Raw genomic sequence first — 23,394 nt, 5'->3', positions numbered from 1 at the left:
CAGCCTGGTGTACAGAGTGAGTTCCAGGACAGCCAGGACTACACAGAGAAACCCTGTCTCGAAAAAAACAAAACAAAAGAAAAAAAAAGATTTATTTATGCTGGGCAGTGGTGGTGCACGCCTTTAATCCCAGCACTTTGGAGGCAGAGGCAGGCGGATTTCTGAGTTCAAGCCAGCCTGGTCTACAGAGTGAGTTCCAGGACAGCCTGGACTATACAGAGAAACCTTATCTTGGGGGGGGGTTATTTATTTATTTTTTTAAAGATTTATTTATTATTATACATAAGTACACTGTAGCTGACTTCCGACACACCAGAAGAGGGCGTCAGATCTCATTGCGGGTGGTTTGAGCCACCATGTGGTTGCTGGGATTTGAACTCAGGACCTTCAGAACAACAGTCAGTATAGTACTCTTACCCACTAAGCCATCTCTCCAGCCCAAGATTTATTTATGTGTATGAGAACACTGTAGCTGTCTTCAGACACACCGGAAGAGGGCATCAGATCCCATTACAGATGGTTGTGAGCTACCATGTCGTTGCTAGAAATTGAACTCAAGACCTCTGGAAGAGCAGTCAGTGCTCTTAACCATCGAGCCATCTCTCCAGCCCATTGCCTCAGCCTTTTAATGCTTCATTTATAGAATTCCTCATATCGCTGATGGCTAGATCAGTTTTAGGGGTAAATTCGTTTTCAATAGAATTCTGCTTGAATTGAGGGTTAGAGGGGTAATAATTTCTCAGTGGAGCTCAATAGGAAATAAGGATAGGCCTTTAAAAGTTACTACAGGCCAGGCAGTGGTGGTGCATGCCTTTAATCCCAGCACTTGGGAGACAGAGGCAGGTGGATTTCTGAGTTCAAAGACAGCCAGGGCTACACAGAGAAACCCTGTCTCAGGAGAAAAAAAAGTTACTACTACTGTTACTATTATTGTTGTTATTATTAGAGACAGGGTTTCACTATGTAGACCAGGCTGGCCTAAAACTCACAGAGCTTCTTTCCCTGCCTCTGCCTCCTGAGTGCTGGGGTTAAAGGTGTACTTCACCATGTTCTACAGCAGACAGGCAGAGGAGTCTCCTGGATTCAGGGATACCTATGGAGACTTTGTCTTTAAAAACAAAACAAAAAAACCATAAAAGATAAAATACTGAAAGAATAGCCCTCTTGTTAGGTTCCTGTGTGCTGGGATTGTAGATGCATGCAACTTGATACTTGGCTCTTTTTTTTTTTTTTTTTTTTTTTTTTTTTTTTTTTTTTTTGCTTTTATAGATGATGTTTGATCTTTTTCTTTTGCTTTTTTTTTTTTTAAAGGTTTATTTTATCATATGTAAGTACACTGTAGCTGTCTTCAGACACACCAGGAGAGGGCATCAGATCTCGTTACGGATGGTTGTGAGCCACCATGTGGTTGCTGGGATTTGAACTCAGGACCTTCAGAAGAGCAGTCAGTGCTCTTAACCGCTGAGGCATCTCTCCAGCCCTTGATCTTTTTCTATACCTGCTTTTTTCTTCCTTCCTTCCTTTCTTTCTTTCTTTCTTTCTTTTTCTTTGTTTGTTTGTTTGTTTGTTTGTTTGTTTCTCGAGACGGTTTCTCTGTGTATCTGGGGCTGTCCTGGAACTCACTCTGTAGACCAGGCTGGCCTCTAACTCAAATCTGCCTGCCTCTGCTTCCCAATTGCTGGGATTAAAGGCATGTGCCACCACTGCCTGGCCTTCTCAATTATGTTTATGTACTATCACTATAGCAGTTTATCATATTATGTGGGAATAAGAATACTATCTTTTTGAACTTTCAGACTGTCTCAACTATGTACCACAGGCTTACTTTGTCACTTAAGTTAGTTAGCCTTAACTAACTTAACTAACTTAGTTAGTATCCACAATCCTTTTAACTCATCCTCTCAAATATTGGGGTTTTAGGTATGTGCCACTACCTGGCCATATATTAATCTTAATTTTTTTTCTTTTAGGGACCTTATAAGAAAATAGGTCATCGAAGTGTTGATCCCTCTGGAGAGACTACATACAAGAAGGTGAGTCTGGACAGCCTGGGTGGATCACCTTACTTTAGGAACACATGAAGGGCAACACTGTTACTGTATTGGGTTTCTCATTTTATCACAGGGTGGCCTAGAACTCTCTGTAGTCTTTCTTCCTCAGCCTTCCAAGTGCTGAGATTATAGGGATGAGTCACCATGCCTGGCTAATCTCTTTGATACTGTTCTCCATAAACAGTGGTTTTTCTTGTTTTGTTTCTTTGAATGATGGTCTTTCTGTTTAGTCTTGGCAGTCTTGGAACTCACAATGTAGTCCACACTGTCTCAGACCCACAGAGATCTGTAATGGATCTTACTACTTTGTGGGTTCTTCTTTTTTCACCCTTTATTCCCCCCATCCCACCCTCAATTTCATCTGCTATTGCTAGGCAGAGAAAGAAGGGTAGAAGGAAAAGAGAGAGATCCCTGTTTTAGTTTCTTTCTTTTGTTCCATCTTTGATTCCGACTACTAGCAAACTGCAAACCAACCCCCTGACTAATCACCAGCCCCACCTCTTGGGGCTCTAGCATTTATATACTCTGAAAAGTTCCTAATTGCAAAAACTGTCTGCTGCTGGCAAAACCATGCCTCTGCAAGAGTACAAGGCAAATCATGCTCAGCTGCTGCAGAGAGTACATAGCAGCTCCACAGCCCTACACTGGGATTAAAACCAAAGTACATTCTTAGACTGTTTCTTTGTTTTTAAAGAGACCAAAATTTCAGAATTCTCACTACAGAGACTGCCTGTCTCTACCTCCTGAGTGCTGGAATTAAAAGCTATACCACCACACCCAACCAATTCCAGCACTTGGGAGGCAGAGGCAGGCGAGTTTTTGAGTTCGAGGCCAGCCTGATCTACAGAATGCCTTCCAGGACAGCCAGGGATACACAGAGAAACCCTGTCTTGAAGAAAAAAAAAGAGAGAGACTTACTAATGAAAAATCTAGTGTTGGTTGATACTTCTTTTTTTTAAAGACGGGGTCACTCTCCATAGGCCTCACTGTCCTCAAACTCATTATGTAGGTCAGGCCAGCTCTAACAGAGATCCACCTGTCTTTGCCTCCCAAATGCTGGAATTAAATGTATGCACTACTAGGGGCTGGAGAGATGGCTTAGAGGTTAAGAGTACTGGCTGTTCTTCCCAAGGTCCTGATTTCAATTCCTAGCATTCACATGGTGCTACCATCTATACTGTGATCTGATACCCTCTTCTGGCATGTAAGCATACATGCAGGCAAAGTACTATATATATATATATATACATATATATATATAATAAATCTTAGAAAGAAAAATAAAATAAATGAGATGGCTCAGGGGCTAAGAGCACTGACTGCTCTTCCAAAGGTTCTGAGTTCAAATCCTAGCAACCACATGGTGGCTCACAACCACCCATAATGAGATCTGATGCCCTCTTCTGGTGTGTCTGAAAGCAGCTACAGTGTACTTATTTATAATAACAAATAAGTCTTTGGGTCACAGTGAGCAGGGACGGAGGGAGTGGAATTGACTGGAGTGAGCAGAGGTCCTAAAATTCTATTCCCAACAACTACATGAAGGCTCACAACCATCTGTACAGCTACAGTGTACTCATATATAAAAAATAAATAAATCTTTAAAAAATAAAAGTTCACTGACTGCTCTTATGAAGGTCCTGAGTTCAAATCCCAGCAACCTAGGAATGATGGCTCATTCCTAGGTTTAATTGCAATGTAGAGGACTTGGATAGTCTACGTTCTATCCAACCTATTAGAAGGGCATTTGCTTTCAAGTATTTCTTCTGCAGTTTTCCTCATGAATTTCGTGGGCTTGGTTGCTTGGTTTAGTTTTCTAAGATCACATATAGCCCAAGGTGACCTAAATTTGTAAATTTCTTGTTTAACCACTTACTTGGTGAGATTCCAGGTGTGGACCACCTTTTGTTTGTTTGGGCTAAGGGTTGGGAGTTGAAATAGAGACAGGGTCTCTATCTGGCCTTCAGTTTAAGGCAGTCCTCCTGCTTCTGCGCTCTGGAGTTACAGGCATGTGCTACCATGCCCAGACTTTGGTTAGACTTGATACCAGAACATTTTTGTAATTTCTTTCCTGTTTCTTAGACAACTTCATCAGCCTTGAAAGGTGCCATCCAGTTAGGCATCACTCACACTGTGGGCAGCCTGAGCACTAAACCAGAGCGCGATGTCCTCATGCAAGACTTCTACGTGGTGGAGAGCATCTTTTTCCCCAGGTATAGAGGTCAATGTTTCTGAGAATGTCCTAGACAATGAGACTTTGGTCAGCCTTGGGGCAGTTTTAAGGATTCTCGTCATCCCTTGACCTTGTTGTAAATAGGATATGGAATTAGAGAATTTCCACAGCAGGCTTTGCTTCTGGCCAGTGGAATGTCTTCTATTGCAAGCAAACAAATAGCTCGTTTAGGCTAGTGAGCTGGTTCAGTGGCACAGGTAAAGCCTAACAGCCTGAGTTTGAGCCCCAGGACCCACATGATGGATGCTTGAGGCCTGCAAGTTTTCCTCTGACTTCAGGACGTGTACCAAGGCATGTATGCCTGGGCTTGTACACGCACACATGCATGAGCATGCATATGCATTGAATAAACGTAATTAAAAGAATGTTTAAAAAAAAAAAAAAGCCGGGCAGTGGTGGTGGATGCCTTTAATCCCAGCACTTGGGAGGCAGAGGCAGGTGGATTTCTGATTTCGAGGCCAGCCTGGTCTAGAGTGAGTTCCAGGACAGCCAGGGCTACACAGAAAAAAACCACACAAAAAAAAAAGAAAGAAAGAAAAGAAAAGAAAAAGAAAAAATATGGGCTGGAGAGATGGCTCAGCAGTTAAGAGCACTGATTGCTCTTTGAAGGGTCCTAAGTTCAATTCCCAGCAATGGTGGCTCATCACAAGCACAATAAATAAATCTTTAAAAAAAAAAAAAGGAATGTTTTTAGAACTGGATAGATGTCTCAGTGGCTTAGAGTACTAACTGCTCTTTCAGAAGACCTGAGTTCTTTCCCTGGCACTCACATATAGCTCACATCCACTCGTAAGTCCAGTTCAAAGGATTGGACACGTTCTTCTGGCTTTCAAAAGCACCAGGCACCCCAGGTGTGGTTGTGCACACCTTTAGTCACAGCACACAGTAGGCAGAGGCAGGACTTGACAGCCTGGTCTACAAAGTGAGTTTAGGACAGCCTGAGGTGTTAAACAGAAAACCTGTCTCAAAAAACAAAGGAAGGAAGGAAGGGAGGGAGGAAGGGAAAGAAAGGAAGGAAGAAAGGAAGGAAGGAAGGTAGGTAGGTAGGTACGTAGGTAGGTAGGTACCAGGCATGTATATGGTATATAGATGTGCATGCATGCAAAACACCACACACAGAATAAAAGTTAGGTGAGTTTGGTGATACCTTTAATCCCAGAGGCAGAAGCAGGCTGATTTCTGAGAATTTAAGGCCAGCCAGAGCTACATAGTGAGACCTTATCTCAAACAAAAGTAAACTTTTGATTGACTTACTCCATTGGCTAGAAGGTAGTGTGAATCTTGTTCTTACTCTGTGGTGGGCCACCCTTTTGACATCTATCTAGGGTGAATTTCGCGGGGGCTGGCACATTAAGGTTTCTTTACGTTTAACCCCTTAGTGAAGGCAGCAACCTGACACCGGCTCACCATTACAATGACTTTCGGTTCAAGACCTATGCACCTGTTGCCTTCCGTTACTTCAGAGAGCTATTTGGCATCCGGCCTGATGATTACTTGGTAAGTTTCTAGTTGCAGGACCTCTGATTCTAAGATCAGAGGAATATTACAAAAGGAATTTCCTTCTTCCACCATCTTGCGTTAGTCTTTAAAATGGATATGAATCTCCCTACTTTCTGTGTGGAGCAGGCCCTGGCATGTTTGACTCTTACTCTTCTCTCATTTTCAGTACTCGCTTTGCAGTGAGCCATTGATTGAACTCTCCAATTCTGGAGCTAGTGGCTCCCTCTTCTATGTGTCCAGTGATGATGAATTCATCATTAAGACTGTCCAGCATAAAGAAGCAGAATTTCTGCAGAAGCTGCTTCCAGGATACTACATGGTGAGTGAAAAATACTGTCAGGGGGCAGTCCTCAGCAGACCTAGTGATGGTGTCGTTTTTTCCCCTCCAGGACAGGTCTCTCTATGTAGTCCTGACTGTCCAGGAACTCCGTCTGTATACCAGGCTGGTCTTGAATTCAGAGATCCACCTGCCTCTGCCTCCCAAGTGCTGGGATTAAAGGCGTGCGCCACCACTGCCAGGATCAAAGCCTTTTTTTTTTCTTTTAAGATTTATTTATTATGTATACAGTGTTTTGTCTGCATGTCAGAAGAGGGCATTAGATCTCATTTTATAGATCATTATATAGATTCATTATATGTGGTTGTGAGCCTCCATGTGGTTACTGGGAATTGAACTCAGGACCTCTGGAAGACCAGTATATATATGTTCTTAACCTCTGAGCCATCATCTCTCCAGCTCTCAGTGCCATTTTTTAATTCCTGGCTCTCTTGCCTTTGCCTCTGTGGTATCAAGATTTTATTTGGCTTAATGCTGTTTTCTCTGTAAATTCTCTTAGATACCTTGAGAGATTTTTGAACAAATATATAGGTCAACACATTTTACCAAATCCCTTATAAAGCATAGGAACAGTGGATAGCAACTTTTGCCTTGAATTTCACTGAAAATCAGTTAACCTGCCTACTACTTCTTCCTTTTATGCCTTAGAATCTTAACCAAAACCCTCGTACTTTGCTGCCCAAATTTTATGGATTGTACTGTGTGCAAGCAGGCGGCAAGAACATACGAATTGTGGTGATGAACAATCTCTTGCCTCGGTCAGTCAAAATGCATATGAAATATGACCTGAAGGGTTCAACTTACAAGCGGCGGGCTTCTCAGAAAGAACGAGAGAAAACTCTCCCCACCTTTAAAGACCTGGACTTCCTACAAGATATCCCCGATGGGCTGTTTTTAGATGCTGACATGTACAGTGCTCTGTGTAAGACTCTGCAGCGTGACTGTTTGGTGAGTTGCTATATTTTCCTCTGTTTCAGACACAGAAATCACTTTCCTCAGAAAGCCTTATAATTCTCTGGCATTGTGTCTGTGGGAGCTGGAACTCAGACCTTTAGCTCCTTGTGTCCTGGGCCAAATTTATTTGTTTGTTTGTTTATTTTGAGGGACTGTGTAGATGTGGGGAGGCACACAGTTGCATTTTGCTGTGTATAACACAGCTGAGCACAGGTGCTGTCACCTGTGTACAAGCGTATGCTTTCCTATGTATGGACATGTAGAGGCTGGATCAGTATTGGGTGTCTTCCTTGATGGCACTCCACTTTACTTTCTGAGACAGTATATCACTAAACTTCACGTTATCATGGTTTGGTGACCTCCAACCATAAAATTATTTTTGTTACTTCATAACTGTAATTTTGCTACTGTTATGAATCATAATGTAAAAATCTGTGTTGTTCAGTGGTGTTAGGTAACCCCTGTGAAAGGATTGTTTGACTTCCTAAAAAGGTCAAGACTCACAAGTTGAGAACTGCTGGTCTAGACCATCAGCATTACCCATTCCATTTCCTGTTCTTCCCAGCAAGCATTTCAGTGCCTCTAACCTGCAGAAGATCCTCCTGACTCTGTTTCCCTAATTTGGAGATTACAAGTAAAAGCCAGTATGCCCAGCTTTCTGAACCAGACAGACAGACAGACAGACTGTAGACCAGGGTAACCTCAAACTCAGAGATTTGGAGATCTGCCTACCTCTGCCTTCCAGTGCTGGGATTAAAAGTGTACACACTGCTCTTAAACACTGAGTTGTGCACTCCCCACCCTGTTTCTGGGGAAATAACTAGACCCTCCATCCTGTCAGCCTCTCTCTGTGTTGCCATGTATTACCCTTGTTTGTTCACTCTGAGCTGCTTCCTCAACGATGTCCTCTGTTTGTCTGTCAGTTTCCTGTTTGTCTATGTATCTCACTTTCGAAGGCTAGACAACCACTTAACTAAATGAACCAATGGTTGTTTTAAGTTAGACTCAGTCAGTTGTGGCCAACTGCTCCTCAGCCTTTCTTCCGTATGCCTGTTATGACACCCTTGGTTGAACTGCACTGTCATGTGAGCCGTGGGAGCTGAAGTGAGTGGGCCCCTCTTTACCCTGTGCTGGGGAGCAAAACAGGCCGAGTGTCAGGTGCTCTCAGGCCCTTGGTGTGATACATCTTGCCATTATCATTGTTGTGTCCTTTCCAGCCTCTTTCATTGGCTGCATCTGCCCTGTGTATTTCATATCAGCAATATCAGATTGCCCCTTCTTGAGCCTGATGTGTGTCTCTTTCTCTAGCCTTTTGCAGTGGTCTTTTCTTACTTTATTTACCTGGTCTTACTTTTTATTTCCAGTTTGTTGTTTTTGAGCCTATTTCAGTGATCTTTCTTAGCCGTCTCTGTGGTCTTTTATATAAACATTTGTTCTGTTTTAATGTACTGCATTGCAGTTATTTCTATATTTGTATTCAGTAAGTGTTGAACTAAATTCAACATATAAAGTCCTCCCAGTCATCTTTTCTGACCCAGATCTGTCACACAGTCTACTCCTCCCCACCCTTTTTTGAGATCGGGTCTTAGCTAACCTAAGCTATCCCTCTTCTCCCTATGTAGCTAAGAATGACCTTGATTCTTGCTCCTGTCTTCATCTCCCAAATTTTGGGATTGCAGGCTTATGTCATCGTGGTCAGTTTATGTAGTGCTGGGAACGAAGCTTAGATTTCCAACCATCCAAGGCAAGCACTCCACCAGCTTGTTGCTACATCCCCAACCTGTTGTTACGGATGTTTGCCACAGTTTGGGTAAATAATCCTTGTACTTGAAAAAGACAGTGTTCTTTTCATAAGTGACAAAATGAACTCTAAAAAATAAGTTCCATTGCCTACTTCAGTGGCTCTGGCCTATAATTCCAATTCCTTGGAGGTTTAGGCAAAAGAAAGAACTACAAGTTTAAGGATACCTTGGGGAACTTGGTGAGACCTTAGTTCTATTAGTTAAATTGGAGAAAGGTAAGGAAAGGACTGTAAATAAAGATCTACTAGCGTCAAAAGAGAGATGAAGTCAGTGACAGCTCCCAAATGTTGATCATGTCCTTTCTCCCCATTAGGTGCTACAGAGCTTCAAGATAATGGACTATAGCCTGTTGATGTCCATCCACAACATGGATCATGCACAGCGAGAGCCCATGAACAGTGAAGCACAGTACTCAGTTGACACTCGCAGACCAGCCCCGCAGAAGGCTCTCTATTCCACAGCTATGGAATCCATCCAGGGCGAGGCTCGACGGGGTGGCACCATGGAGACTGAGGACCAGTGAGTGGGCTTGGAAGCAGCAGCTGGTGACACATATGCTCACAGTACTTTTTCTTGAAGGAACCTTAGCTTCTGGGAGAGAGTAGCTTTGATCTGACAGTGAGACCAACAGTACTAATGCTCATGGAGCCACTGACTTTTAAAACAGTAGAAGAGGAAAGAAAACTGTAGTTTGGAGTACATCAGGGAGAGCTGTCTAGGATGAAAAGATTGAAAATGTTGTTAATACTTAGAAGTTTAGGTGCGCATTATAAATCACATTAAATTGTATTACATCGTATTTTATTTAGGCTGTTCTACTGAAGGCCTCTTTCTTTCTGTCTTAGGTTGGTCCAGTGATTACAGTTACTGAAAGTTTCAGATGGTTTCATTTTTTAGATGTCTTATAACATGACTGCCAAGGAAAGTGTCTTACTGGGAACAAATTAAGATACAAAGTACCACTGGGCAGTGCACACCTTTAATCCCAGCACTTGGGAGGCAGAGGCAGGCGGATTTCTGAGTTCGAGGCCAGCCTGGTCTACAGAGTGAGTTCCAGGACAGCCAAGGCTATACAGAGAAGCTCTATATCGGGGGGAAAAAAAAGAAAAAACCAAAAAAAAAAACAAAAAGTACCAGCATGTTTGTTTTTATTTGGAGACTAGTCCAAAATTGCTGAGTAGTGATGATTTTAGTCTTGATGGAGTTGCATGTTCAGAGGGGCATAATCTGGGGGATGAGATGGCTGTTTAGCTGTTAGCTCCATGTCCAGATTTGACTGACAGGAGAAGCCTCCCCCGGGAGTGAACACATGTTTCTAACTCTTCTCCTCTGTCTCTCCAGCATGGGTGGCATCCCTGCCCGGAATAACAAAGGGGAAAGACTCTTGCTTTATATTGGCATCATTGATATTCTTCAGTCCTACAGGTGAGAGCATGTGGGTCACAGATTAGGATAGAGGGTACATGGAGCTGGTCATTCATGACTTATCCTTTTATTGGTTTATTTTTACTTATTTTTTCCTTTTTGTGAATATGTTTTGCCTTTTGCCTATATATGTGTGCCACTCTAATGTCTGGTGCCTGTAGAATGTAGAGAAAGGTGTTGGATCCCCTAGGACTGGAGTAAAAGGTGGTTGTAAGCTACCTGTGGGTACTGGGAACTGTACCTAGATCCTGTCTCTTCAAGAGCAGCAAGTGCTCTTAACTGCTGAGCCACCTCTCTAGTCCCCACATACTTCTTTTAGATGTATTCTTTATAAAGTTATTCATGATGCAAGAACTGTGAGTCACAGTCTGGTGACCCATAGATTTTAGGTGGGTTTATTCCCTGGTTTTGTGCCTCACCGCCTCTTCAACATGATGTGCACTCTGTGGAATGGTTAGTCTGTCCTTAGAAACATAGTGGAGCACTCCCTCTGCCTTGACTTTTTGTGAGAAACCTGTGGGTTGAGTCAGGCTCCACATAAGGAGATAGCTAGAAGCACATTCTCCTTTCCACAGAGGAAAAATAAGATCTCTGTGTTATGTAAAAACAAGCTGCCTGTGGAAAGAAGAGGCCGTGAAGAGCTGGTGAGGAGGAGCTGCAAATGTTAGGCTCCATTTTGTTCCTGACACATTTTCAGTACTGAAGCAGGCTGAATCTTGATTTGATTTAGTGATTATTATCTAACTAAAACTCTTTTTTATATTTACTTGCTTATTGTATGTGTTTGTGAGTATTTATACTACAGCCAGTATGTGGAGGTCAGAGGACACCTGTGGGGATTGGTTCTCTTGCTAATGTGGATTCTGGGGATTGAATTCCAGGAGTCAGACACCTTAACCCACTGGGCCACCTCACCAGCCCTCTTACACAAGTGTGGCTATACTTTCCCAGCTTCATCCTTTCATTCCTCTAGCTGCCTTTTCTCTTTAAGTTTGTGGTTTGTTCTGGATTTTGTTTTTGTTTTTCAGACAAGGTCTCACATTGTAGCTCAGGCAGAGCTGGGGCTCATGGCATGGTTGGTTCCAGGCATGTGCCACTGCGCTTACTCTGCCTTTTCTAGCAGTTGAACCCAGGGCCTCAGACATTTAGCCAAGTGTTTCCTCCTGCTCTATTTCCCTGACTTGTCGGGGACATAGGAACTGCCCCTCCTTGTGGCAGGATCATTGACTTAGCTAGAAGCAGCATTGGTCTCTGTAGAATAAGTGCTACCTTGCCAGTTCTCTGGAAAGCCAGTATACACAATGGATGTATTGCCCAGTGTTTATCTGTTTAAGGTTTTCTGATATCATGGTCTCTTTATGTCCTCTACAATAAATAATTATTACAGTCTTTCATTTAAAAAACAATGTGTGATACACATTTTTCTTGGCAGGTTTGTTAAGAAGTTAGAGCACTCTTGGAAAGCACTGGTCCATGATGGGGTGAGTGTAAAGTCAGCTAAAGGCCTTCTTCCCACTTCTTCATTTCTTGCCATTTGCCCCCTCAGTTCCACCCCCTCTTTTATTTTTCCATTTATGGGTTTTACCCTCTGGTGGGGTTTCAATCTAAGAGATGACACAGCCTCCTACTGGGCCTCTGTTTCTCTGTAGTTGTGTCTCATATTCAACAGGACATAACCTCTTTCCTGCTGGGCCTCTGTTAACCCTGTAGCCATGTCTCCTCTTCTACAGGACACAGTGTCAGTACATCGTCCAGGCTTCTATGCTGAGAGGTTCCAGCGCTTCATGTGCAACACAGTGTTCAAGAAGATTCCCTGTAAGTGGCTTCTACCAGATGATCCCCCAGTGGCTCCCTTCCCCCAAGAGATGGGGGGCAAGACAACTCTGTCAGGGAGCTGCCAAGGCCAGAGGCCTCTCCTGCTCTGCCTACATCCTGTGAGCTCGGCTTCTCGTCCTTGTGTCAGTCACTGTCTGTCCCAGTCGTTTCCGAGTTGCTGCTCCCCCCTGGCTCTCCTTACATGTATCGTCGAGGTGAGGGCTATTTCTGGGGAATTGGTGGGACTGGAAAAAATGTGTAGCTGTGGATATAGACTATAGGCTCAGATTCCTAGAAGCAGACTTTCATGTAGGAAGGGCTGGCAAGGATGTTAGCAATAGTCTTAGTTTTCTTCTATGTCCAGGTATCAGTTTTCAGATTAGTCCAAGTGGCTGAATGAAGCCTTGCTGACAACTGGTGAAGGAGTTTTTAGTCATTCCTGTCAGCTTTCTCGATCCAGAAGTACCAGTGTTCTCTTTTCAACCTTCCTGTTAGTGACACTGGCAGGTCCTCCTCCTGTGCTCTCATGGGCAGGAGTTGTTCCATAGTGAGGATATAGCAGACAGGCTATAAGGTGCAGAAAGCTGTTTTCAGAGTGAAGCAGCAGTGAGAATTTCAGCGCTGCTTGCTAGGAAGGGATTGTCACCATAAGGTTGACTGGGTGATGTTGATGAAGAGCAAGAGCGCTCCATCAGTGAGAGCCAAGCAGAGAGCACTGTGCCTGTGTCACTTTTGTCTTTGCAAAGTAGGTGACTCAACCCTCTTCTCTGGGCAGTACTTTGTAAGCCATCTTTCTACACTAACCCTTTTTCTGCCTTTGCTCCAGAACAACTTGGGGTATGTGTTGGTGTCTGTCTTGGTGACGGTTTCTGAGGCAGGTGCTAAGTAGGCTCTCTCTCTCCCTTTTGAAGTGAAACCTTCTCCTAGCAAAAAGTTTCGGTCTGGCCCATCTTTCTCTCGGCGATCAGGCCCCAGCGGCAACTCCTGCACTGCTTCCCAGCTGACGGTCTCTGGGGAACACAAGGCACAAGTGACTACAAAGGCGGAAGTGGAGCCAGGTCAGCTCAGGGCTGGGGTCCCCTCGAATCGGACACTCTCCTGCTTCTGAGCCCTGTGCTCTCTCCCTAGGACCTTACGCCCCATTTCTATGCAGTAAAAACTAACTCGGCTTGTTGGTTTATTTTGTTTGTTTTGGTTTGGTTTTGATTTTTTCTACATAGGGTTTCTCTGTGTAGCCCAGGCTATTCTAGAACTCACTCTGTAGACCAGGCTGGCCTGGAACTCAGAGAGATCCGCCTGCCTCTGCTTTCTAAATGCTGGGATTAAAGGTGAGCACCACCACTGCCCAGCTGTTCTTTGTTCTGAGACAGGGTCTCACTGTGTAGCCTAGTCTCTCCTGGAATTTATTGTTTATGTAGCCAAGCTGACCTCAGCCTTATGGCCCTCTTTTCGTAGCCTCCCAGGTCCTGGGAGATTACCAAGTGAGTCACCATGTCCCTGAGTCACTATACATATTCCCCTGTTTTTTTCTGATCACACAGTCTTTGATTTATTGATTCATTCTTTATTCATTGATTGATCTTCTTTTCCTTTTTCTACAGATGTACACCTTGGACGTCCTGATGTCTTACCTCAGACTCCACCTTTGGAGGAGATAAGTGAGGGCTCACCTGTTCCTGGCCCCAGTTTCTCACCTATAGTTGGACAACCTTTGCAAATACTAAATTTGAGGTTGGTTTCTTGACCTGTTACTCCAGATAATCTGTTTTCAGGTCATCAGGAATCTGCTTTTTTGTTCTTGTTATTGTTTTGGGTTTTCTTTTTTCTTTTTTTTGTTTTTGAGACAGGGTTTCTCTATGTAGCCCTGGCTGTCCTGGAACACACTCTGTAGACTAGGCTGGCCTCGAACTCAGAAATCTTCCTGCTTCTGCCTCCCTAGTACTGGGGTTAAAGGCATGTGCCACTCACTGCCTGATGAATCTTCATTTTTATGTATTTACGCTAGCTGGACATTGAGGTGTGATGGGGAGGCACTGGCAGGTGGTTCTCTGAGTTTGAAGCCAGCCTGACCTACATAGTGCATGCCAGGACAGCCAGGGCTGCATATAGAGGCCCTATCTAAAAAGGAGTTTATTGTTTGATTAGTTGGATTTGAAACAGTCTCACTGAATAGCCTAAACTTACCTCAAATAGGCAGTCCTTTTGTAGCAGCCTCCTATGTCCTGGGATTATAATCATGTGCTATCATACCTGTTAACAGCTACACATTCAAGAGGCGAATATAATCATGACTTAATTTTGTTACCTAGTATGCTATTTATTACATCATAATAAATTTTTACCACATTTAGTACTTTAAAATAAAAAACATAAAGCTGGGCAGTGGTGGTGCATGCCTTTAATCCCAGCAGAGGCAGGTGGATTTCTGAGTTCAAGGCCAGCCTGGTCTACAGAGTGAGTTCCAGGACAGCCAGGGCTATACAGAGAAACCCTGTCTCAAAAAAACAAAAAACAAAGCTAGAGCTGGAGAGATGGCTCAGCACTGGCTGCTCTTCCAGAGGTTCTGAGTTCAATTCCCAGCAACCACATGGTGGCTCACAACCATCTGTAATAGGATCCAATGTTCTCTTCTGGTGTGTCTGACAGCTACAATGTACTCACATACATACAATAAATTAAAAGAAGAAAATATTAAAATATATATATATCATAGTTTCTTAGGTTAAGAATCCAGATTTAGCTTGTGTAGATCTTTTGGCTAAGATTTTTTTTGTTTGTTTATCTTGTTTTTGGTATTTTGAGGCAGGGTTTCTCTGAGTAGCCCTCGCTGTCCTGGTGCTCACTCTGTAGACCAGGCTCGCCTCGAACTCAGAAATCCTCCTGCCTCTGCCTCCCAAGTGCTGGGATTAAAGGCGTGCGCCACCACCACCCGGCCTTGGCTAAGATTTTTTATGAGATGGTATTGAAGCTGTTGGTCAGGAGTATGGGAGAATGTCCCTCTAAGCTCATTGGTGTGGTTATTGACATTGCTTGGTTCCTTGCTGGTACATGGCTGAGGATACCCATCTGTGTGATGCATGAGACTCTTTCTTTACTAGGGTAATTCAGAACATCGCTGCTAACTTCTACCAGTGTGTGTGAGAGAGGTGTCTAAATAGAAACTATAGAATTCTTAGACCCTGATCTTAAAAGTGATAAAATGCTAGCAGCTGTGCTGTGTTTTCATTAATGATGAGGCTCCGACTGCTGACAGCAGGGACATGGGGAGCCTTATTTGTTGACTTTTGAAACATCTTCCTCTGAAACCGAAGCTCAGCCTTCTCAGCACTAGCATTACAGGTGGAGGTGCTGCACCTGGCTTAGGTATTTAAGTTTGCTCTCAAGACCTCATGCATGGTAGACAAGCACTGTTGCCTCTGGGCTGTATTTCCATTGGAGGGTTTGTTAGGGTAACACCACATAGAAGAATTTGTACTATGTATTACATAATGTTACTTCAAAATTTAGCAATTAGAAATAACAAACACTGTTGGCTTGTTTTCTGTGGCTCAGGAGTCTAGGTGACGTAGTGGGATGCCTTTGGCTCAGGTGCTCTCCATTGCTTACAGTGAAACTCAGGCAGGGCATCTGTAGTAAGTGAGACTTTACCTCGGTTCTGGAGCATTAAGTGGAGCCGTAGAACATTGAACTTATACTTGAGATCCTGTGCTCACCCGCAGCACCACAGAAAAGAGGAAAGTTTGAGCCAAACATGGTAGCCCACATGACCCAGCATTTGGGAGGCAGAGGCAGGAGGACTACGGTGAGGCCAGCCTCACTCTGTGGAGTTACAGATCACCAAGGAAACCCTGCCTCAAAACAAACAAAAGTTTGGAAGGAGTTAGGGGAGAGCAGCAAGGATCACCTTCCCGGCTCAGTTACATGGAATATCCTTGAAGGTTTAAAGTCACCCTCAGCTACAAAAAGAACTACCCCAGTTACAGTTACATAAAATTCTGTCTGGAAAAAAAAAAACTACTTAATTAAACAATGGTGCTTCTAAATCTATTATCTTTGGACCATTGAGATGGCTTAGCCTTTAAAGGTATTTGCCATTAATCCCGATGATCTGAGTTTGATCTTCAAAACCCATATGGTGTAGAGAGAACTTAGTCTATGGCTTGTCGTCCCCCCCGCCCCCCGATTCCATGCTGTGGCATGTGTGCAGGAACACAGACACCAAATGAAAACACTTTTAAGTCTAGTAGCTTCTTCTGTTACTGTGAGCTTTTTTTTGTTTGGAGTTTAGTTTTGGTTTTGGTTTTTTGATATAGGGTGTCTGTCTCTGTGTAGCCCTGGCTGTCCTGGAACTCACTCTGTAAACCAGGCTGGCCTCCAACTCAGAGACCTGCCTGCCTCTGCCTCTAAATGCTGGGATTAAAGGCATGCGCCACCACTGTCTGGCATTGTTGTTTAGTGCTGGAGATTGAATTTAGAGCCTGGTTTTATGTTAGTCACTAAGCACGCATCTACTATATTACACCTCTGGTCCTCTTTGTCTGTTTGTTAGACATGACAAGCATGCAAAGGCTCACCCGCCTCTGCCTCCTGTTGCTGTGGTTAAAGGGGTGTCCTGCCACACCTAGGCCTTTGACTTTGTATTTTGAAGTGGTATCTCATAAGGTTGCCCAGAATAGCCTTGAAGGCACTTCCTAGACACACAGATGTTGAGCTAGGAATCTTCCTTTTTAGCCCCTACATAGCTGGGAGTATAGGCATGGACCGCTGTACCTGTCTTAAATTTTTAGTTTCTTGGGTTTTCTTTTCTGTGGCATTGGACTCTCCTTCATCCTTGGTGTGAGTTTCAGGGATAAAACTCAAGGTACCAGGCTTGTACAGCAATCTCCTTTTACCCACTGAGCCATCTCTTCTGAATCTAAATGAAATGTGAGGAGGTAATATAATTGACCTTGGAGGATGTGCTGGGGACAGAAGCCCAGACTATGGGTGCTGTGTGAGTGTTCTGCTTCAAGCTACACCTGAAGCCTTCTTTGTCTCTCATTCTCTGCAATTTTATTTCCTTCTGCTAGGTCAACCTTGGAAAAGCTTGATGTTGCAGAGTCAGAGTTCACCCATGTAAGTATCTTGAATCCAGGAGTGCTTGAAGGGTATGATGTGGGTCACTGACAGAATGGAGCAAAATGTTGATTGACAGATATTGGTTGTGCTCTTGAACCTTGCTTCTTAAGACTTGTATGGTCAGGCGTAGTGGCACACACCGTTAACTCCAGTATTTAGGAGGCAGAATTTGAGACCGGCCTGGTCTTCCAGGCCTACCATGACTGCATAGTGAGATCCTGTCTCCAAACAATAAAAAGGTTTGTGGTTTTAAAACTTTATACTTGAGCCAGGCAATGATAGCGAATGCCTTTAATCCCAGCACTTGGGAGGCAAAGGCAGGCTGATTTCTGAGTTCCAGGACAGCCAGGGCTACACAGAGAAACCCTGTCTTAGGAAAAAAAAAAAACAAAAAACCAAAAAAACAAAACTTGATACTTGAAAGCTGAAGCTAAAAAAAAACAAGAAGGAAAAAAAAGTCAAATTTCCTAGCTAGGAAGAGATAATCTTCAGTTCTGCTCCTGCTTGCTTGTCTCCTAGTCATTGTTAACTTTACATTTCTCTGTTTGGTGAGCAGTGAGCCTCAGAAGACCTGAAACAAGACTCTGCTACTGCTTTGATCCCAAGATGTCAGCCCTTGCCCCAGGAATGCTGAGTCCTCTTCTTGGTCATCAACAGAGGAGAGAATGTGGAGCTAGCAGGGCTCTCTCACTATCCCCCCGTCCTCTGGGCAGTAGTGCCTTTGACAGTTGAGGACAGCATCGTCCCCACCACTCCTGAAGTGGGTGGCATGAATTTTCCACTGTAAGCCTGCCGTGGCTTCTGTAGCTGAACATTTTTCAAACCCCGTTCTTTGTGCTGGACGTGGGGTTGCTGGACTCGGTGGTTTCCTCCTCTTTACCTTTCACCTGGAGCTGGACTCTTAATTTCCTCAGGACAGACTGGCTGGACATTGTTCCTACCTTCGATCTTACCGCTGGTCTTTGAAAAGACTCCCAATGATTTTTATAAAGGTGGTTTGGGGGGAGAATAAGGATGATCCTTCCTCCCAACCTTTTTTTTTTCCTTAAAAAAGGGGGAAAAAAACACACACACACACACAAAGAGCACACAACATAAATTTGAGCCAGTCTCAGATAAAAGTTCTGGAAGTGTTGTAGAAGAGCCCTAGTGTTTGTGAAGCAGAAGGCCAGAGCTGCCCTCCCAGCAGCTGCTCTCTGTGTCCCTCACTTAGGGCTGAGGGAGTGGAGAGGGCATGGGCACATGCATCCTTTTTAAGACAGTGGGGCAGCCATGTTAGGAGAGCGGACCTTAGCAGGACCCTACTCGCTGCCAGGTCATACAGTTATTACTATTCTGCAATTTGGAATGTATCCTAATAGTTTTTCTAAATATAAAGAATTATCAAATGATTTTAGACCATTCTCCAAAGGAGATTTCTTTGTTCTTCCTATATTTTCCAACAGTATTCTGCTCTTTGTGGAGCTACGGTGGAGGGAGATGTTTGTGTCTGTTTAACAGGCAGTCTGTATCTATGAGGCTAGAGAATATTTTCTTAAACTCCTAGGGAGCCACACACTTCCCTCTGTATGGTTGTCGCCATGCCACCAGGCCTGCCCTTACTCTGCAGAGAAGCTGGAAATGGGGCCTTGGAGCCCCCTCCTTCCTCTCAGTTGTGGCCTATCTGGTCCTGGCTGGTGGGGCAGTGCATGGTGTTTCAGGCTGGCTGTTGAAATCCCACATTAGTTCCTTCTCTGTCCCGTTAGCCGCCCCCCACGTAACTGTCTATATTAGACGCCCCGCCAGCCTCTGGCTGCCTGTCTGTGCTGCCATGTTCTTTTTTACAAGAAGGAAAGAAACAATTTCTTGCTATTTTTTTTCATAATTTACTATTTATGATGTATTTAAGTGTTTTATTCAGGACAGGGTTCTGTAAGGGGTGGGAGGGAATATTTGAGGGAGGGCTGGGACTTAGGGAAAGGACGTGGGATTCAACATTTTTATGGAGTGTTACTATCTGCCTCTACTTTGTATTGTTGAAAAATGACAAATGCAATATAAAAGTAATAAATATCTGGTTTTAATGTATTACAGTCCTTTCAATCATTTAGACCTATTTTTAAGTGCTTTTATTAGTGTGGTAGTCATAATTTCATTGCATTTTCATACATTGTACATAATGTACAGGATCACCCCACCTGGTTACCCTTTCTTCAGACTTGTTTGTTGTCCTGGGGTCAGTTGTTAGGAGCTATGAACCTCTGCCTGACTGCTGAGCCTCACCCCAGCCTTAGAGCTTTTCTGTATTCCTTCTGCTCCAGCTCCCTCCCTGACCCAGACTCAGTGTTAGTGTGAACAAAATCTTCCCCCAGCCTTTACCTTCCACTACACTCAGGCTGAGAGCCATGGCTTCAGCTCCCAACTCTACAGCCCCTTCAGCATCATAGCAGTTTTCTAGATTGTGATTCAATCTTCCTAAAGGATTTGAGAATCCAAAGCTCAGAGTTCACTTAGGTGATAAGTGAGTGGCCCTAGAGTCCCTTCTGACTTAACCTAGTGTGCTTCTCTGTGGAGGTCAGGAAGGCTCCCTTCTTGGTTTTGTTTTGTTTTGTTTTGTTTAATTTTTTAAAATCAGTGTTTCACAATTCATACTACACAATAGAGTGTTTTTTGTTTTTGTTGTTTTAAGATATTTATTTATTTCATATATGTGATTACACTGTTGATTTCTTCAGACACACGAGAAGGAGAAGAGGGCACCAGATCCCATTACAGATGGTTGTGAGCCACCATGTGGTTGCTGGGAATTGATCTCAGGACCTCTAGAAGAGCAACCAGTGCTCTTCATGCTGAGCCATCTCTCCAGCCTGCTCTGCATATTTTGATCCTTTAGAGCTTAACAAATGTTTCAGTAATTGTACAAAATGCTTTGTCTCAAAAGACTGAGAAGAACTCGTATTAGTTCCACTCTCACTTAAGGTTGCAAACCTTTTTTAGTGGGAGGTCTGAGTTTTCTGAACCCCTACTTTCTATTTAAAGAAAACTTTTCTGAGAGTCATGTGCCCCATATTTTTGGCACGAGTTGAGGGGGGTCCCTCGGGTATTACAGCCAGCAGTGAAATGATCCATGAAGAGGTGAGATTAAATACTCGATTCCATTTGACTTCATTAAACTGGATGAAACTTCTAAAGAATCTGATGTCGGGATTTATTGCCAGTATAATTACACATAGTACAACTGGGAAAAAGGTTACCTGGTGTAATACAATCCCCAGTGCTCAGGGGGACATAATTTTGTCAGAGGCGACTTGGGGTATGTGGCATTTCTTCCAAGAAGATGGCTTCTGGAGATAGGCTGCCTGTACTAGCTTAGGGCCCTAAGGAAGGCTCTGGCCCAGTGTCTGTACAGATAGTGTAGAGGTCATTTAGATTACTAGCTACCTCCAGTCCTGTTTGTAGGAACTTGATATGGCTTGGCCCAACAGATAACACAGATTGCCGGAGTGTTAGTATCTATTTCCAGCTTGATGGGCAGGAACAAATTTTACTACTTTTCCATTGAAAAGACAGCTCGGGAGCTGGACTGTGGTGGCACATGACTTTATTTTATTATTTATTTTTGGGGTTTTTTTTGAGACAGGGTTTCTCTGTTTAGCCTTGGCTGTCCTGGAACTCACTCTGTAGACCAGGTTGGCCTCGAACTCAGAAATCCACCTGCCTCTGGCTCCCAAGTGCTGGGATTAAAGGCGTGCACCACCACCGCCCCGCTGGCACATGATTTTAATCCCTACACTCACGAGGCAGGTGCAGGTGGATATCTGCTTTTGAAGCCAGGCTAGTCTACAGAACAAGTTCCAGGACAGCCAGAGGATAACAGAGAAACTTTGCCTCAAAAAAAGAAAACAATCCCATGTGCTTAACATTACTGGTTTCCCGTGGAGATCTATGAGCACAAGGACCTTTGTGCTCCCAACAGAACAGAATTCCATAGTGTGTGTCCTATACTCTCATTAGCCAATCGTCTGTTGGAAGGCATTTAGGTTGTTTGCATTTCCCAGCTAACGTGAACAGAGCAGCAACGAGCAGGGCTCAGCAAGGATCTGTGAAGTAGGATGTCAGTCGAGTCCTTTGGGCCAAGGAGTGGTATATGGTACATTTATTTTTATCTTTTTGAGAATTTTCCACACTAATTTATGTAGTGGCTGCATCAGTTTTCAATTCCACTAAAAGTGAATGAATTCCCTTTTCCCCACATCCCCTCCTGCATTTGTTGTCTGTTGTCTTTATTGTTTTGTTCATCTTTTGCTTTTTTTGTTGTTGTTGTTGTTGCTATTTCTTAACCTTTTTTTTCTTTCTTTTGAGAACTCCATTCAGGTTCCAGGGTCTTTTTTTGTTTTTTTGTTTTTCAAGACAGGGTTTCTCTGTGTAGCCCTGGCTGTCCTGGAACTCACTCTGTAGACCAGGCTGGCCTCCAACTCAGAAATCCGCCTGCCTCTGCCTCCCAAGTGCTGGGATTAAAGGCATGCGCCACCACTGCCCAGTTCCAGGATCATTTTTTTCAAATGGGTCATTTATTATTTTCACTCTTGGGTTTTTTTATTTTTATATATTGTATACATTAATCCTCTGTTAAAGGTTCTCTCCGGTGTGGGATTCCTCTTCACTGATTGTTGAGTTAGCTGTGCAGAGCTCTGCAGTTCTGAGCTCCCACTTGTCAGTGTTGATCATAATTCCTGTGCATAAGGACTTCTGTTCAGAAAGACTTTCCTTACACCTTGCAGACTATTTTTCCTTCCAGCAGTTTCAGTGTTTCATGTTCCATATTTAGGTCTTTGAACCACTTGGAGTTGTTTTTGCACAGGGTGGTTTGAATTGAATAGTTACCACTAGAGAACCCTCTGTCAGGAGAGTCACCCATCCTGTAGGGTTGAGATGGAGTTTCTAATTTCCCACTTTTTTTTTTTAAGATTTATTTTTTTAAAAAAAAAAGATTTTTTATTGTTATAAATGAGTACAACTGTAGCTATCTGTCTTCAGACGCACCTGAAGAGGGCATTAGATCTCATTACAGATGGTTGTGAGCCACTATGTGGTTGCTAGGAATTGAACTCAGGACCTTTGGAAGAGCAGTCAGTGCTCTTAACCGCTGAGCCATCTCTCCAGCCCTAATTCCCCACTTCTGCCTGTGGATATTGCCCAGTTTTCCCTGTACCACTTGTTGAAGGTGCTTCCCCCTCCCCCAAGCATATGTTTTGGTGTCTTTGTCAAATATTAAGTGGCTAGAGTTCTGTGTATTACTCATGTTTGGGTCTTCAATTTTGTTCCATTGGTCTCCCAAGTCTGTATTCGTGCTGGTACTGTTTTTAGTTTGGTTTGGTTTGGTTTTACTATAGCTTTGTAATATATCTTAAGATCTGAAATGGTGGCCGGGCAGTGATGGCACATGCCTTTAATCCCAGCACTTGGGAAGCAGAGGCATGTGGATTCCTGAGTTCCAGGCCAGCCTGTTCTACAGAGTGAGTTCCAGGACAGCCAGGGCTACACAGAGAAACCCTGTCTCGAAAAACTAAAAAAAATAAAAATATCTGAAATGGTAATCCCTTCAGTATTGTTCTTTTGGCTAGGGATTGTTTTGGCTATCCAGGACTCCTTGTGGTTCCATATACATTTTAGAGTAGTTTCTTTTCTATTTCTGTGAAGAATGAGATGGGGGTTTTGATTGGGATCGCACTGAATCTGTAGTAGCTTTAGGTAGAATGGTCATTTTCACAATGGGACGTCTACCACTCCGTGAGCATGGGACGCCTTTCTGCTTTCTAGTGTCTTTCTCCAACTTTCTGACTTTAACTCAGAGTTTGCCTCCCTTTGAGATGGGTGAAAGGAAAACCATATCCACTAGTATTGTAATTGGATGTAGTCGAGGTATAGTCAGTCATCTTTCTGCTATCCTTAAAGGCATCTCAAAGCCTATGGTGTAGGTTAACCTCTGATTACAGGGTCCCTCTAGTGGTGAGTGTTGGGTAGTGCTTATAGCTCTATTCAAATGCAACCAATATATAGCTGCAAAACAAATCTTGGGTCTGGTTTTGTTTATTTTTAAACATTGTGCATCCTGGGCTGCCCTAGAACTAACTATGTATACCAGGCTGGCCTCAAATGGCTATGAAGTTACAGAGATCT

The 23,394-nt window shown here is 43.5% G+C and overlaps 1 protein-coding gene across 4 annotated transcripts in view; it reads left to right on the top strand.

Moving 5' to 3' along the window:
• Pip5k1a (phosphatidylinositol-4-phosphate 5-kinase type 1 alpha) overlaps nucleotides 1-19,302 on the top strand; it is a 44,582-nt gene extending 25,280 nt beyond the window's left edge. For 3 of the 4 annotated variants that reach the window (XM_031374754.1, XM_031374753.1, XM_031374752.1), the window contains 13 exons: nucleotides 1,971-2,033; nucleotides 4,134-4,264; nucleotides 5,664-5,781; nucleotides 5,951-6,103; nucleotides 6,770-7,069; nucleotides 9,191-9,396; nucleotides 10,219-10,302; nucleotides 11,735-11,783; nucleotides 12,033-12,117; nucleotides 13,029-13,175; nucleotides 13,719-13,848; nucleotides 17,187-17,232; nucleotides 17,792-19,302. In XM_031374754.1, the coding sequence (XP_031230614.1) occupies nucleotides 1,971-2,033; nucleotides 4,134-4,264; nucleotides 5,664-5,781; nucleotides 5,951-6,103; nucleotides 6,770-7,069; nucleotides 9,191-9,396; nucleotides 10,219-10,302; nucleotides 11,735-11,783; nucleotides 12,033-12,117; nucleotides 13,029-13,175; nucleotides 13,719-13,848; nucleotides 17,187-17,232; nucleotides 17,792-17,794 (1,515 nt within the window). In that variant the 3' untranslated portion in view covers nucleotides 17,795-19,302. The remainder of the gene's footprint in view (nucleotides 1-1,970; nucleotides 2,034-4,133; nucleotides 4,265-5,663; nucleotides 5,782-5,950; nucleotides 6,104-6,769; nucleotides 7,070-9,190; nucleotides 9,397-10,218; nucleotides 10,303-11,734; nucleotides 11,784-12,032; nucleotides 12,118-13,028; nucleotides 13,176-13,718; nucleotides 13,849-17,186; nucleotides 17,233-17,791) is intronic. The other variant, XM_031374755.1, reaches the window with a different exon arrangement.
• The last annotated feature ends 4,092 nt before the right edge of the window (nucleotides 19,303-23,394 follow it).

This window comes from Mastomys coucha, unplaced genomic scaffold (genome assembly GCF_008632895.1).
Source record: "Mastomys coucha isolate ucsf_1 unplaced genomic scaffold, UCSF_Mcou_1 pScaffold16, whole genome shotgun sequence".
In the NCBI taxonomy this organism is placed as follows: Eukaryota; Metazoa; Chordata; class Mammalia; order Rodentia; family Muridae; genus Mastomys; species Mastomys coucha.
Note: the sequence above shows the minus strand (reverse complement) of the source record. Positions and strands in the feature narration are given on the sequence as shown.